We start from the raw sequence: 17,852 nt of genomic DNA, 5'->3' as shown, positions 1-17,852 counted from the left end.
TCGTATCCAGTAACCAACTGAAATGCACTATAAGGTTGGGTTGCAACAGGCCTCAGGCGGACCAACATGGTTGTGTGCAAAGCGATTAGGAACTTAGTACGTATGACCAACGATCGAGCAATCATTTGGAAGCTCTTAATGAATGCCTCTGCCAGGCCATTATGGGTGTGAACATGTGGTACTGGATGTTCAACTTCAACCCCAACTGACTTCCAATAGTCATCAAAAGTTTTATATGTGAATTCTCCAGCATTATCCAATCAAATAGATTTGATTAGATAATCAGAGTGGTGAGCCCTGAGCTTGATAACCTGAGCCAACAGTTTGGAGAATACAGCGTTGTTTATGGACAACAAGTGTGTTGACGTCAACCAAACCCAAAAAATATCTAAATGGTCCGCAGGAAGGGTGAATCGGTCCATAAATGTCCCCCTGAATCCTTTGTAGAAAAATATGAGGATTCGAATGAATCTTGTCATAAGAAGGCTTAATAATAAGCTTTCCCATGTAACAGGTTTGACATGCGATTCTTTGAATCGAATATAAACTTCGGGTTAATGGATGCTCGTATGATGATTTGAGGATATGGCGCATTGTTATTCGTCCAGGGTGTCCTAAACGATCATGCCAAAGTGTAATTTCGTGCGCAGTCTCATAGGTTGGGCCGGCCACATAGTGGCTTGCTATAGGGCATATGGTCGTAGTATACAGACCACTCACGATATTCTTCATCCCCTTTAGAATACACTTATGGCCATATTCGTATGAAGTTATGCACAAAAATTCAACTCCATTTTCTATATAGGTTTCAATGTGGTAATTATTATCTCTAATGTCCTTGAAACTCAACAACGTTCTTCCGGAACGCGAAGAATAAAGCACTTCATCAATGGTCGAAATTGTACCATTGGACAACATTATATGTGTCATACCATATCCTTCGATCAGGTTGGATGGGCCCAAGAGGGTTGTCAGAGGTGCATTCTTAGGTATGAAGTTAGTGGAATAGATGTGTTCACGCAAAAAGGTGTGCGTGGTTGCACTATCTGCCAAACAACTAACTTTCCCACTAGTCATACCTAGAAATAAAATTAATTTGAATTGGTCACATGCATAAAAGTTCTTAAAACAAATATCTATTCAAAATAATATAAGTATTCAAGGATGGTAATTAATAAAAACTTAATATCCAAAAGCAAATCACCAACAAATAATCCAAACATAAAGGAAATTGTTCAAAATTAAACCAAAAAACAAGGGGGTTTTGGCCACTAGGTGGAATTCAGCCCCATTATCTAAATTTCAACTAGAAAAATAGTTTATATCTAAGATTCTAATCTTCCATAGGAGTGGTATCCTCCTGAAAGTTAGAAACCTCCATCTAGTACTCTCTAGTTTATCCACTTGCATAAAGTTTGATTCAAACTTCTCAGTTACAACCTTCTGGGTAGCATGGCAAACACGGGACCAATGGTCCTTTGAACCACAACAATATCACATGTCCGCATCCATGGTTTCAGATGCTTAGCCCTTATTCTTGAAGTTCAGGGCCTTGGGAGCAAGGTTAGGGCGCTTCTAGGCTCAGTTTCCTCCCTTATATGAGCCTTGGCTCTGTTAACCTTGATAGGGTGGCTTTTGGCTGCCCCTACCACGCCTATTTGGGCGTTTGTTGGTGCTATAATGTGCTTCAGGCACAACAATTGCCCAGTAGGTCGAGCTTAATGATTTTTCATCAACAGCTGATTCTGCTTTTCAGCGAAAAGTAAAACAAAGATCAAATCTGAAAACTTAGTGAACTTCTAAGCCCTATATTGTTGCTGCATGACAATATTAGTGATTGGATCATATTTATATATATTTTTACTTCGAATTCACTCGTCTTTTCTTAGTTAGTTCCTTATATTTTTGAGCTATTTACGTTATTTTTGTGTTTATAGGATTTGTTATGCAAAGAAAATAAAAATAGAACAAGTGAAATTTTATGTAATAAATTCGTCAAAACTGTCTGTGTAGATCAGCTTTTAAATTAAATTAAAAATAATAATAAAAATGATAAGTCATGATGATGTTTGAAACATCATCATGATTCATGTTGTGAAGGGAGAAGAAAATGCACGGCAGAAGATAAGAAAAGAAATAAAAAAAGGAAAAGAAAGAGAAAAGAAAAAGAAAGGAATGATAAGAGGATATTTTTTTGGACAGAGGAGAGGAAGACTCGGACAAGGGAGAAGAGAACAGAAAAAAAGAAGAAGAAAGAAGCAGCTTAGCTGCCTGGCTGGGAAGAAAAAGGAATAAAAAAATAAATGAAAGAAGAATAAGAGGAGGACAAGAGCACAGCGCCAGGGGGGGAAAAGGCTGCCTTTGCAGCGAGAAAGAGAAGAGAGGCACGGACAGGAGAGCAAAGAGAGGCAGGTCAGAGGTCAGAGGAACGAGGAACAGAAGGCGCGGGGAGAGAGCAAGGCAGAGAGCAGGGAAAAAAACAGAAGGAGCAAAGCTGCCTTCTCTCTCGGTTAAATCTTTCCAAACTTATATTTTATTTCTGTTTTAATAATGTGTAACTAAATTTATTTTGGCTAGAGGTTAATTCAAAGCCATGAATATATTTGTAATATGAATTGATTACCTTCAGTTGTGATTTCTGAGTTGTGATTTAATTTGCTTAACTGCTTGATTGATAACTTATTTTTGTATGTCGATTAAGAATGCATACTTAATTTACATGCATGAATTTGACGCTAGAATATAAGGGAGTTTCACCTAATCGTTATAAACTTATATTCACAAGTAGTGAAGGTTGCTAGTCACAATCACGTTAAGTAAACTTTTGGCATAAGTTTCATGCAAATCATAGTAACGAGTGCCTCGTCAATGTTTATGTTTTTCATAGAACTTAATGATTCTTGCTTGTATCTCTATTATGCAATTCATGTAGGGAACTTGTAGGGAATGTTTTGAATTGTTGTATGCGTTTTTCCGTCCAATTCAATAACTTAAGGAAAACTTGAAGATTAAAAAAAGTGTTGTTCACGGTTAATCTGAAGTATTGAGATTTACAATTTATTGAAAGAACAACTGAAAATCAATTTAGGTTGCATATGTGTCATGTGTGAAGAAGAACCCTCTAGCTAGTCCGTCACCTATCCTTTCACCTTAATTTCATGCTTTTGTCAATTCTGTAATTTATTTAAGTTTAATTTACTTCTCGTCAAAACCAAACCCCCCCCATTATTAAATTATATTATTTAGTTAGTTTTCATTGTTGTTAGTCTTTTAATTCAATTTCCGTCCATTTCAGTTCCTAGTGTCTCAATTGATTGTTTTCATTATTTTGAGTCATTCTAAGTGTGTTTCGAGTTATTAGAGTTCTTAACCTAGTTTTGTGTCCTTGAGTCTTGTTTAATATTTTTAAATTAATTTAGAATAGATTAGCAATCCCTCCTAATCCCCGGCCTAGAACGATACCCTACTTACATACTTTACTATAATTGTCAAAAAGAGGGTTTAATTTGTGTGTTAACTTATTTTACGCATCAATTAGTAGCAGAGAAGGTTAAATAGGTCTTCTCCAGAAGATCATCTTCGGTCAATGTCTCGTTATAGAACTTAAGAAGTGATCGGATTCGACAAATGTCAGAATTATATTCATTCGACAAACTTCTAAGCGCAAATGCTGCCAGTCATGTCTTGTTTCAGGCAAAAAGATATCATTTTTGTGATTAAAGCGAACAACCAAAGCAACCCATAGTGGTCGTGGATCATCCTCAGCAAGGTACTCGGTTTGCAATGCATCATGAACATGTCTTTGGATGAAGATCATGGCAATGGCTTTCTCAGCTTCGCCAACCGGGTTGTCCGTCTCATCTTGAATGGTGGGACACAAATTCTTTGCGGGGAGGTGGAGCTTCACATCTTGGACCCATTTAAGGTAGTTTCTTCCAGAGACCTCTAAAACTGTGAAGTCGAGTTTGTTCAAATTTGACATGTTCCTATCACAAAATAAATGGACAAGATGTGGTTAGTGTAATGGAGAAAAAAATCAATCTATTCATATAGGAGTAGAACATTCATGTTTTAATAGACATGTATTGGTTTAAATTTTCATGAAAAAACTTGAGGTTTTCATGGGTGATGTTTTCAAGGAAAACTTTAGGTTTTCAAACAAGGCATGTTTCTAGAAACTTCAGGTTTCAAAATAATTATGAACTTCAAGTTCATATGTTCTTGCAGACAAACACAAATATATATACAGAAATATGCAAATAGAACTTCAGGTCTAGAATTATAATTGAATTAGTTATTTGGACTTCGGGCTAAATTTAAAGTGTGGGTGAAAAACTTATAAAACCGTAATTGTCTAAAAAAATAGACAATTAAACCTTGGGGTTCAAAAACATAGACCAAAGCCCACGGGTGGGCTAGGGAAAAATGGAACTGTGAGTTCCAGGCCCAAGGAAATTAGGCTGGGTTGGGCATGGGTTGATCAGGCCCAAAAACAAAAACCCAAAAAAAGTTCTAATTTGGTGCGTTTTGAACACATGTACCGAAGGGACGTAATCCTGTGCATTGTGGTACATGGGAGCTTCATAGCTATGCGAAGCTGTGATTAGGTGTGTCACGGTGCAGGTGCACTGACTCACCAGCTACGGGCTGGGATCTAATGCAGTTGTTATGCATGGGGACACCATAGCCCTACAGGCTGGTGTTGAATTGGGCTGAGTTAATGGTTTAGGCTACTGCAGGCGAGCCCAAAAAGGGGAAAAAATAGTTTTAGGCCGAGAAAACCAAGGCCTAATTAGGCTCTGGCTAGGACTAAAAACAACCTAGCCGTAGCAAGGTGCGCTTACTAGGGAAGAAGACCGGCGTTGTTGCTTCAGGCGGCTGTGTTTTGGGACAAAATTTCTTGGGGCCAGTTCGTGAGTCAATGGGGATCACGAATATGAACGAAGATAGAGAAATCTCAACGTTTGAACCAAAACCCTAGAAATTCGAATCGAAATTTCAAAAAATCTGACGAGATTCGAAGGAATCTCAGTAAATCTACATCGGTGGACGAGCTTCAACCCGTCAGGACAATGACCCAAAGTCAAGGTTGGGTTATAGGCCCATATGTGATGATAGAGACGCCATTAAAGGCGTCAGGTTTTTCTGGGTTTCAAAACCATGAGCCCATAAATCCGGCTCTATGGTCTCGCGGCTCAGGTCAGCCATTCAGGCTGCATTCCTAGGGCTGGTGGGTTGACACGGCGCGGCTCGGAAGCCGACGGCTTGTAGTGGTGATGGGATGGGTTTTGAGAAACTCTAATTTTAATAATTTTTTTCTTAATTCCAAATTATAAATTAATTCAATTGCATACATATTTATTAAATAATTCAATGCATGGACATATAATTTGATGCAATTCATGTCAATATCAAATTCACATAATTCAATAATTATGGATATAATGTATACACAATTTATGTAAAATTTAATATTCGAAAAACGTAAAGTTGGGTCATGCATTATGGTGAATGTTCATGCTATTAGGGCTGTAAAAATATCGAGATAAAAATCGTTGTTTTGAAAAACCTGATTGCGTGATGATATTGATGAACTAGTTTGATACATAAAACTTCCATGTTAGATTTCTAAGCGCAACGGTAGGAGTACGTGTTGTGGCCTATATTTAACTGACAGGGAGAGGGGGTCAGCGGCATAGAGAGAATATATATATATATATATATATATATATATATGTTTGTAGGGTTGTGTAGATGATGTGTTATTCCCCCTACGCAGTGCCTTTATTTATAGTAATAAGAGAGAGAAGAAATCCTTCTCCTCCAAGGAATACAAGTCCTAATATGGAAGAATAACTAGAATCAAATCTAATCTAGGATATACACATTCACACTTAAATAAGAAGTTTATAACATTAAACAGATTTTTTAAGGGAAGGGATTTTTTTTTTATCATAAAATGGGAATTAGTTATCGCGTGCTCACACCACATCGAACTTCAACGATTCGAACTGTCTATTTTTGAAGTTGCACCTCATATTTGAGGCATCTAATTGAGTTTAAAGAAATCGATGAATACTATGTTTTAAGAAACTTTGAAATTTCATCGTAACAATTAAATAAATAAAAAATTTCGGATTGAATGAAATTTTTGCATAGATGATCAATGAATCGAGACTTACGAAATATACCGTTCGAATCGTTAAAATTCAACATGAAATGGATCTCACAAATGATATCTCCCTTCTCTTAAAGGACCTGATCTTTTGAAAGTGTGAGACTGTGTCTACATTTTGTGTGTGTTGTGTGAGTGTGAATGAATGAGTGGAGGTGTGAGAATTAATTAAATGTGATTTTGTGATATTAGGATTTGCCCCTTCTGACGATGATAAGTAATATTGGATAGCAAGAAGTGACACCTATTGGGTCCCTTTTGTTGTCGATGGAACCAGCACTCAGACCCCACCTCCTTAGTCATCCATCATGATTTTGGCCTCTACCCAATATAGTTCTTGAGCCATCGCTACTTGGTTGGTACGTGGTCAAATACTCTCACAGGTGCTTCGAACCCAACTATGGCTCTCCCAGTAGCCAATCCATGGTAAGTTCTCAGCTCTCTCTTCTTGTTTGCGCTGGATGGTAAAGCAGGTCAGAACTTGTGTAGGGTTATATTCTTATCACGTGCCAGCGTTGAATAATAAAATGTTTCGGTTATGTAATTGTAGTACTTTGCCACTTAAACGATCATGTGATTAAACAACCTCGCACAAATTTTCACCTCCTGATGAGCATTAATTTGTCTCCACAACAAACATTGAAACAGCCCCATAATATTTCTTGGTGTGAAAACCCCTGCAACTAATGCTACTGGTACCATGAGTTTCTGATCAATTCCGAATCACTACAAAATACTAATATAACTGCCACTTATATACGGATTAGTATTCCTCTTCATTTGTAAATAAGATGTTTTAGGTTCGATTTTCGTCAAATGCGAGTTTGAACTATATTATTGTTAATCCATTATGAAGCTAAGCCCGCCCTCCTCTTCTTTAGTATAGATAATGTCGTTTGTTCAAAAAAAAAAAAATATATATATATATATATATATAACTCATCAAATGTTGAATGGATGATATATTTAATTTCACTTTTTTGGTCTAAAAATTAAGTGCTTAACTACCACACCCGTTATGTAACATTACACCTAGAAGTCAATTGGTAGTACTAAATTTATAATATTCCAATTAATACTCTGAAAGCCAATAATTTTCTAAACTTTTTTTTCAAGAAAATACATCAGGGAAAAGAGAATCCTAGGGTTTGATATATGACATCTTAACACCAACTGACCCCATGATACATACCAATTATCATTAGGGTATACAGGGATTGTCATGTCCTCATGAGCACATCACAAGACCACAATTGTTTACATGACGCCAATATTGTACCTATCATTTAATCCACATTTTCATGTAATTAGCATGTGGGTCACGTTCTAGTAATTTATTAGTCCCCAACTAAATCTACAAGATTGAAAAGTATTCATACAATATAATCATTGTATATATATAGCAATCCATGTCATCTTGATGCAATTTGTTTATCAATGTCATATCCTATTAAACTAAACTGTTTTATTAAAAATCATGTTTGTTATTGTAATTTCAACATCCGACTTTTTCAATTTGTTCACTTTTATTTCAGAGCGTCGTATTTTTTTATTAATATGTTATATGCTATCTCCTTGCTCACGTATATTTCGGGCACGTGATAGCTTTTTATATATTAGATTGTAAAACAAAAATCTTAATCCAAGCCCTAGCTAAGTGATGAAAACTGGAGGTCTTGGGTTCAAACCTCGTTATTGGTGTGAAAGCCAGACTTGTGGTCAGGGAGAGCTTGAAATGCCTCTGTGAATCTTCTGGCCATTAGAAAAGGTGGATAACCATGACTTGCCACCAGTTGTCCCCTTTTTACAAAGAGATGAAGATTGGAGTGAAGAGCAAATGGAGAATTAATTACAACAAAGACAGGATTATGTTCAATTAGAGAAATTTTTCAATGTGACAGGAACACAGAGCATAACACCATATATCATTATATTATTAAAAGAACACTTAAAAAAACTTTTCTCCAATTAAATTATGACATACAATATTCTGATTCGTATTCTAACACTTAAAAAAAACTTTTCTCCAATTAAATTATGACATACAATGTTCTGATTCATATTCCAGCCAAAAATCTCTCGTCCAATTCATCATGTAGTCTCTCCAATGGGTTGTTGGTGGGGTCCTTGGCAAAATTGGTGCTATTTTTGCGCAATAAAAGCATGACAACTTTTTTTTATCGCTTCTGTAAAAAAAAAAAGCATGACATCTGAAGCGTAATGCTTGTTCCCACCCCAGGCTTATCCGTCTGTATAATTTTGTTGCCTCGCGTGGTCCGTGGGCCCCACGGAAGTCCACCACACGTGTCGACCTTTCTCTCGTTTTCGAATTACACGTGTCGGCCTATCAACGGCCCACTTTTCAGTTCGCTTCGTCCTAGGGTTTTCCATCACCTCCATATCCCCTTTCCCTACCTGTCCCTATGCTAACCACCACACAGTCACTCTCAATCCCATGCACAAAATTAGGCCCCCGCCTTAATCATGGTTAACGAAGTAATTACACATCATATAAAATGGCTAATCTACCCTGATCCCATTACGTGGCCTTGACCATTGGTTCCCTAGTTTAAAAACCACGCAGGCAACTGCAGCGGAATATTGCCCCCTCACATACTTAAAACAGGGGCCCTGCCAGTCTGCCACCTCCAAACGACATTGAAGGTCTATATGTAATATGTGCTTGGCTGCACAGAAACCCTCCGAACCCAATAACCAAGGATGGAGTGCACCGACTCGTCCGCGGGCTCACAACAGCAACAGCACCAGCAGCCGCCACCTCCGCAGCCAAACCTGCCGCCCGGGTTCCGCTTCCACCCGACGGACGAAGAGCTAGTCGTCCACTATCTCAAGAAAAAGGCCACCTCCGCTCCCCTCCCGGTTGCTATTATCGCTGAAGTCGACCTTTACAAGTTCGACCCCTGGGAGCTCCCAGGTATGCGTGAAATTATAATTCTTGTATTCAACATGTGTATAAAATTATTGCATACAACAAGTGTGTATAATATTATCGACAACAATAAACTGATTATATTATTTGTTTTCTTCTTTTTTCCTCTTTTCTTTATTTGTGCAGCTAAGGCTACGTTTGGAGAGCAAGAGTGGTATTTTTTCAGTCCTAGGGACCGGAAGTACCCGAACGGAGCGAGACCCAATAGGGCAGCGACTTCCGGGTATTGGAAAGCGACGGGGACTGATAAGCCGGTGCTGACTTCCGGCGATACTCAGAAAGTTGGTGTGAAAAAAGCACTTGTGTTCTATGGAGGAAAACCCCCAAAAGGAATTAAAACCAATTGGATTATGCACGAGTACAGGCTTGCTGATAACAAGCCCAACAACAAGCCACCTGGGTGTGACTTGGGCAACAAGAAGAACTCCATGAGGGTAATCCAACACTAAGCACGTGTATAATTAACTGATTAATTGATTAATGATATTTAAATTGGTTTTTTGTACCCCATGGTATCATTGGTACTTACCTTTTATTTGTTAATTTAATTTGGAGATTAGTAAATTGATTAATATGTTTGTGTTCATGTAGCTTGATGATTGGGTGCTGTGTAGAATTTACAAGAAGAACAACACGCATAGGCCGATGGATCATGAGAGGGAGGATTCCATGGAGGACATAATGGGACCATTGATGCCACCATCCATAAGTCATGTGGGCCACCATCAGAATATGAAGCTGCACTTTCCAAAATCTAATTCGAGTTATGGACCGCCTTTCATGGAAAATGACCAAATATTTTTTGATGGGATAATGAGCAGCACCGACGGATCAGCTTCTACTCATCAGCTGCAACTAAAACGGCCAATAGTTCCATCTTGGTACTGGAATAATCAGGAAGATGATCAGACGGCTGCTGATCCTTCATCAAGCAAGAGAATACAACTGCACCAATTGGACAATGGTACTAATTCTAATGGTGCTGGGATTAATGGTGGTTCTACAAATAACAATTCTAGTTCTATTGCCAATCTACTTTCCCAGCTTCCACAGACGCCACCATTGCACCAACATGCAGTTCTGGGGTCACTTGGCGACGGTATATTCCGGACGCCATATCAACTGCCTGGAATGAATTGGTATTCTGAGTCCAATTTGGGATAGAGGGTTGATGAATTTGATGATTTATGGCACGTATCATTTAGCGCTTGAGATCGATGGATCGATTGAAAAAGGTTTGAAGATTACGATGATCATGTTATATAGTTATGCTCTTGTTAATTGGGGGATGATAGAGGATATAAATAGTTTGTATAGATTTTGGATAATTAGGGGGGATTGAGATTTTGCTTCTTAGGATATTAATCAAACGGTCCAGATGATGATGAAGAGTGGCCTCATCAAATTCCTTTGACAAAAAAGGTGGCTGCTATAAATTCAGGTGAGGCCATGGATATCTTCAGCTGATAAAAATATAATCTCTACTTATTTTTGCTCCTTTTAGTTTTTTTTTTTTTTTCTTTTCTTATGTAGAGATGATGAGGTCCTTTTGTTGTTGAAAAAAAATATATACTTGTATATTAGATCTTATTGTAGAACTTCTATATCTTCCCAACTATATTTATAAATTGAAGAAAGCAACAATTGTACTACTGCGTTATATTTCTTTGACATATTTATACTTTTAAATTTTCATCTTGATCATGAACATCATATATGTGCTTGAAGTTATGAGCAGAAAAATTAGCTAGATAGTAGTGCTTGCTTGGTTTTGGCTTTCTCTTCCATTCAACACCATGAACCCCTACAAGGTAAGGATCTTTTCATTACATCTATTTAAGTAAACTGTAAGAAGAAAGAACATGCAATCTGAAAGTGATGTCCTTTGTGATATTATTTTCCCTTTTCATTTTTCCAAACTTTCAAATGATTTTTTTGAGTTGACGCAATAACAGTTCTCTGTGTAAAATTTCACATGTACGCTTTGTATTTTGCATGTACGGTTTGTATCATGTTTCAAAACTTTCAAGCGATAAAAAATGTATGTGCCTTTCTAAATTAGATTTTTTTTTTTAACAAATGATATTATCTATGTACTAAGGAGAGGGGATGAACTTAATCTCATAATGAGTTAGCAATAATGTGGTTCAAATTCATCTTTGACGAAAATCGAACCAAGACGTTTCACTTACAAGTGAAGAGAAATATCACTAGATAGTAGTACTAAGTAGCATACTTTCAATTTAGATTTTAGGGTAATATTAAAAATTAAAAAAAAATTATCACCACTAGATATAATATCACAATTTTTTTTTTTTAATATTGTAATATTCCATAAATAAATAACTTCTTTAGAGTCACAAAAAATTTTGGTCTAGGAATAAACTTCACATAATAATAAATTATAAAATTTCTTGGTTCCATCTTAAGAAAACACACCTCCACATAGTAATAATTGTCAATGAGTACAAAAATATGAATATCACAAACAAAAGTTCAAGATGAACTAAAATGTTTCTCTAAAGTTTTTGGGATAATGCTCTAATTTTTAGAGTTAATACCAGTTCTTGAGTTTGTGGCAACATATATGTAAGAAATAAAATACTATAGCCGAAAAAAATTATTTAAAAAATACAACATTCATTAGGATAAATAAGTCAATAAGTAACATTTCTTTAACTACATATCTATTAAGTAATAACCTCTCCAAAATTATAAAATGGAGTTGATCCCTACTTTACGACTTTACGGAAATTTTACTGTTGGCTGGAAAAGAATATAAACATGTCGTTAATTTGAAGTAAGAAGATGGGGTCCCATTGCCATTCATCACGCATAATTGTTTTTTTTTTGTCAAAATCACGCATAATTGTTAAATTAATCTAAATTATCGTCATCAGATGATATTATCATGTCGGTACTAAGGTTAATCATGAATTTCTTGTCCTTCAATTGTCTATTAGTTTCTGCACCTTCACCGTTGAGTGGTTCAAGTTCAATGGTGAATAGACTATGAATTGTGATCTGTCAACTTCCTATTGGTTTTGAGAGAATTTCAGCACCAAGTATCTGTATTAGCTTCCTCGCTAGTCTAAATCTTTTTATCCAATTTCTCTTATTATCCCTGGCTCCAAAACATGCTTCTACTGTATCCATTTTATGAAATTAACTAATTAATTACACGACATCACTCATTTGAAAATAAGAAATACATATAAGCATCAGAAAAATACGATAATTTAAAGGAAACATATTGGAATACCAATTTATTATGGTGAAATTAGCGTTTAATATAAGTGATGTGACATTTTCAGAAATGAACTGAACAGATTTTTCTTACAGATTAGATTTTAAATCTTTTTCATGTCTCCTTTGGAGGAGAAAGGCATTGAGTATAGAAATTGAGGAAAAATTGTAGATGTGATTTTTGTTAAGTTTGTTTTTTCTTTCTGAACGCTAGGTTAAGCATAATTTTATTTAATTAAAATTACTTTTTATGATTGTTTGTGCGAATTACTTCCAAATCCAAGATATTGTCACTAGAAATTGTACTCATGTGACAACCCTTGTAAGTTGTAACTGTTCTTATTTAATTATGAACAATCATTATCGTTACTTGTAAAAAAAAAAAGAGCTTGTTTGTGTTTGTAATCCACACCTTGAGAGAGATACCCCATAATAAGTAAGCTGCACAAGAAGAAGCCTGAAATTTCAAGTATATGGGTTTGTAGAAAAAGGTGAGTTTGCTTTTACCTCAATTTCCTCACACAAAACCTTTGATTAAATATAAAAAAAAAGGTTAAATAGTGGCAAAGGTTTATTATCTATACCATGAGTTTAGTTTTCGTCCCTGAACTCTAATAATAATTTCTCTCATCCTCAAAGTATGTCATTAATTGCACTAGTAATCATTTTTATTAACTCCGTCAACTTTTCCGTTAAGTTGAGGGGTAACATAGGAATTTCATCTAGAAAATAAGAAAATAAATTTTTTAAACATAAAGACTTGGCTTTTCAAGGATAGAGGAGGAACACCTTAAAATACCTCGTGACATATTTACAAAACTTCATACTTATGATTGGAACTCTTTAAAGATTTGATTAAATGATTTTAGTTTCAATTGTTTTTTTACAAAAATGATCTATAATATTGATTTACTATATAAACGGTTCCAATCATAAACACGAAATTCTGTAAATAGGCCACAGACTATTTTGAAGAGAAACTCCTCTTAACCTTAATAGGAGCAACGTCTCTTTTTGAATAAATTAAATTTTTTTTATGTATGAAAAGATCACTATACTTTTAAATTTGACGGAAAAGAAGACAAGTGTAATGAAATGACCATTCATACAACACATAGCTAAGTTAGAGAACTAGAGAAACTAATACGAGAGTTCAGACAAACTAAATATGAAGTAAAGTTTAAGGACCCCTAAAAAAATCCTACTTTATCTCCACAAAAAGATTTTGAAGATATTCGAGAGAGTGAGTGTCATTTTCTGTCATTGGACTGATAAGACGTAGTTAAGTATATTCCATGACCTTGAGGTCACACAAATTGACAACAAGAGGCTACCTCGCAAATGGCTTTTCGTTTTTGCTGACTGCATATGGGACCATTCTTTGCAATCATCTAAAGGAATCATTATCTTCAAACCACACAAATTAAACACCCTTTAATTACATACCTCTCTAAGGAAAGAGCACAAAACACCATTGTTAAATTTCGCATCATTGCTGCTTAATTTGGTATAGATCATTGCGATCATGAAAATGCGCTGTTATCTTCTTTGATCCCATTGTGGAAGATGCTTTCCCAAAGCCTAGAAACCAACCACAAATTTTGCCCCATACATTACAATTTTACATTTTTTTGAATTGAAATATTAATATTTTCTCCCATGCTTATTTTTTCTTCTTCAAAGATTTCGTAGATAATTCGTAAGGCTTTGTTGTTCTTGTAAAGATTCCATAAAGAAACATTAACATTCTTCACAAGAATATTAAATAATCAATTGGCTAGGACGCACTAAATCCCCATCTATGAGATATGCCATTTCAAATGACAAACGAAGTTATCTAGTGAGTAGCTCCATTGCATTTAACAAGGAGCATATGAATACTCAACTGACTTTGTAGATTTCATAAAGAAACATTAACATTCTTCGCAAGAATATTAAATACCCAATTAGGATGCACTTAATCAATAGAGATACGCCATTATGATAACAAATTAAACCACCGAGTGAGCTGCTCTATTGCATTACAAAGAAGCATAGCTGCATAGGAATACTCAACTGGCTCCATATGTTTGGCTATCTAAATTACATTGAAGACAATGTCATCGATAGTTTCCATTTCCAATTCTCCCCCTAGCATCCTTTCTCATTTGCTTTGTCGGATATATATACTTATTTGACAATTTCTTTTAGGCGGTTTTATTCAAACAACTATTTTTATCTCACACACTTTTTTCAATTTTTGGTCTTTGGATTGAATAAATTCAAGAATATTATGACAAAAATTAATACGAGTGTGTAGGAAGTAAAAAGGGGTATGTGAATAGCATGACCTTTTTATATATATATACAACAGGGGGAATCGAACCTAACTATGACCTCTATGCAAGGGTAAATCAATACTCTTGTGTGACATTATTATATGCAAATATTTATATCTTTAAAAACAAAAACAAAAAAAACCTTAAAAAAATATTCATAAGAAATTGAAGAGAGCAGATCTTTGTTCCTCCTTGTTTTTAAAAGCAAGCAGATCCAGGATTTAAAAGCTGTATGATTAAAGTTAATTATTGGTCTTCGTTTTCAAGAATTTTTCATGATAGAAGACAAAAAACCAAATTGAAGTTGAACAAATCAATCGGACAGATAAAGAGAGAACACCAGTTTTGATTGAAATTTATTGTGTGGGGTAGTTCTTGATTGATCTTACATTGCCTAGGCCTCTATCTCCCAATAGAAGATCTGATGCTAAAAGGTGGGTTGCAACCGGAATTTATTTGTTTTGGCTCGTAGATTGAGTGTTGATGATAACCGAAATGACCTAATTCGAACGGTTTTTAATTTTGAGGATTACAATTTAGCATGCTACTATAGTTTACCAAATTACTTGGACTTATATGGTGGTAGTGATCTATTACCAATCAATGTGATGAGTTATAATGTCAGACTCTTAAAAAAAGAAAGATATTTACTATAATTTCAATTAGGGCTAACTATATTTTACATTATTTAGGTTTGAAGTGATTTTACACTATGAGAGGAAGAGGAAAGCTATCTTTCGGGCATCCTTTATTTAGGTCAGTGCAATCGACACACATTCTCCACAAGACCTTTTGGAGTAGGAGACTTTCCTTGGTCGGATTCTTCTTAACAAGGACAACATTTGCTACCCACGTTGGATAATTGACTTCACGGACGAAGCCTATGCCTTTGAGTTTTTCAACTTCTGCCTTCATTGCCTCGTACCGTTCAGCGTCATAAGATCTTCGCTTCTGTCTCACTGGCTTGGTCTTGGGGTCAATACTTAAGCGATGACAGATTATATCGGGAGAGATGCCCGGCATGTCCTCGTATGACCAGGCGAAGTCCTCAGTGTTCTCTTGCAAAAATGAGATTAATGCCAACTGAATGGGTGGTGACAAGGTGGTACCAATCTTCACCATGTGATCCAAATAATCTTTTGAGATAGAGACCTTCTCCAACTCTTCAGCGGGTTGTGTTTGCTGGGTGAAAGAGTCATCTCGAGGATCGTTGGGTTGACTGTTGCCACCGTGAAGATCCAAGTTGGCTTCGTCTGGGCTGGTCTTTATGACTTGGTCATGTATAGAAAGGGTTTCCTTGCGCACATGCAGGTGTTGTTGCTTGACCGAAGTGTTGTAACATGATCGTGCACTAAGTTGATCTCCTCTGATGTAACCATTGCCATAGGGGGTTGGAAATTTCATCAACAACATATGTGTGGATACCATGGCCTTGAGATCATTGATACCTGTGCATCCGAAGATGACATTGTATGTCGTTGGGCAATCAACCACCAAGAAGTTAGTGGTAATGGTAACTGTGTAAGGGTCTGTACCAATGGTGAAAGGTAAGTGTATGCTCCCCAAAGGTTGCACGATATCACCGGAGAAGCTTATCAAAGGGGAAATCGAGCGGTCGAGCAAGTGTTCAGCTACATTAAGTGTCCTGAAAGCTTCAGCAAACATGATATTGACCGAAGCCCCCGTGTCTACCAGGATTCGTCGTACTTCAAAGTTGGCTATGTAAGCTTCCACGATCAGTAGGTCATTGTGAGGGTAGATGATATCTCTTTCTTCCTCAGCGTAGAAACATATTGGATCCTAGTTAGGCTTTTGATACTTACCTCCCCTGATGTCTTCCACGTGAAACACTTGGTGGCCAGACCTTAAAGCTCGTTCACTATTTTTCATGGCCCTGTTGGAAGATTTAGATATGGGTGTGCCACCACTTATGGAATATATCACATTTACCTAGCGTTGGTTACGGTTACCCCTTGGAGGGTGAAGGAGGAATTGATTAATTTTTCCTTCACGTGCCAAAGTTTCAATATGATCACGAAAGGTGATACACTTCTCGCCATCATGGCCGTTATGCTTGTGGTAGCAGCAAAACGTGCCCGTGTTCTTCGTGGGCTTGTAATCCGGGTGCCTCGGCTTTGGCTTCGGTATCAAGTGTGCTATGCTGAGATAAATGGCCACGCATGTGGCGTTCAAAGGTGTGTATGCCTCATACCTCGGGGTAGGGGTTGTCCTGACACGTGCTTAACCCACTGTGTTGACTACCTGGGGTCGAAGATTATCATGGCGATACCCTTGGTTATCGCGGTAGTGTCCCTTACTCCTTTTACAAAAATGAGACTGGTGAGGATGGAAATCTTTCCTTTTGCCATGAGATTGATATGTCTGTTGACTTGGCAAAGTATTAAGTAAGGCAGGGGGAGGCACTGCTACCGTTTGAAAGGTCGAGGTCTTCTTATTTGGTTGGATCTGGCTTCCACTCCCTACTTACTGATAAGGGGTGGTTATGGGGGGTTTCCCTTGATATGTCATTGCCTTGGCGGAGGCATGATTGTAAATCTGTGCCATCATCTCAGAGTAAGTCTTCCAAGTGTTGGCATTGATCATGTACTTGAAGAAAAAATCACGTAGGCCTGCCATGAAGGCCTTGAGGGTGGTCTTGTCATCTGCCTCAGTGCAGGGAGAATACTCATGGCTGAAACGACCAACATACTCTTGTAGTGACTCGTCCGACTTCTGGCGAATAGTGTACAAGTCATCTGCAGAATTCAAGCGATCGGTCTGGAAGATGTGTTAAGAGACAAACAGTTTCCTTAGTTCCTTAAATGAGTCTAATGTCTCAGGTGGAAGACGGCAATACCAGTTTAGAGCTTCGCCAGAGAGGGTGGAGGGGAAGAGAAGATATCGCTCTTCGTCGGTGTGCATCCGATATGCCATGATGGACTCAAAGAGGTTAAGGTGTTCAATTGGATCCTCCATTCCAGTATAGAGTTGTAAACCAAGCTTTTGTTTTATCTTCGCTTGAAGAGGGTGTCAAGGATCCTCCTTATGAGAGGGCCAGGCCTGGGTTGGTTCCAGTCAGGTATCTCGGCTTGACGTTCGGCCTTCAACTTGTTTACTTCCTCAAAGAGCTGTAGGACAAGGGGGTCTTGAGTGGAGTCATGTA

General features: G+C 37.0%; 1 protein-coding gene across 1 annotated transcript; it reads left to right on the top strand.

Moving 5' to 3' along the window:
- The first annotated feature begins 8,891 nt into the window (after positions 1-8,891).
- Positions 8,892-10,758, top strand: NAC5 (NAC domain-containing protein 18). The gene is made up of 3 exons (NM_001294055.1): positions 8,892-9,110; positions 9,252-9,559; positions 9,717-10,758. Exons 1-3 carry the CDS (start codon positions 8,897-8,899, stop codon positions 10,287-10,289), a joined length of 1,095 nt encoding a protein of 364 aa, NP_001280984.1. The 5' UTR covers positions 8,892-8,896; the 3' UTR covers positions 10,290-10,758.
- The last annotated feature ends 7,094 nt before the right edge of the window (positions 10,759-17,852 follow it).

Source organism: Malus domestica, chromosome 03 (assembly GCF_042453785.1).
Source record: "Malus domestica chromosome 03, GDT2T_hap1".
Classification (NCBI taxonomy): Eukaryota; Viridiplantae; Streptophyta; class Magnoliopsida; order Rosales; family Rosaceae; genus Malus; species Malus domestica.
This window is presented reverse-complemented; position numbering and strand designations above follow the sequence as displayed.

Excerpts from the sequence above, each read along its gene's own strand:
- NAC5 (NM_001294055.1), top strand. The coding sequence starts at position 8,897 with ATGGAGTGCACCGACTCGTCCGCGGGCTCACAACAGCAACAGCACCAG. Across the intron at positions 9,111-9,251 it reads CGACCCCTGGGAGCTCCCAG|CTAAGGCTACGTTTGGAGAG; the intron begins GTATGCGTGAAA and ends TTATTTGTGCAG. Across the intron at positions 9,560-9,716 it reads ACAAGAAGAACTCCATGAGG|CTTGATGATTGGGTGCTGTG; the intron begins GTAATCCAACAC and ends GTGTTCATGTAG.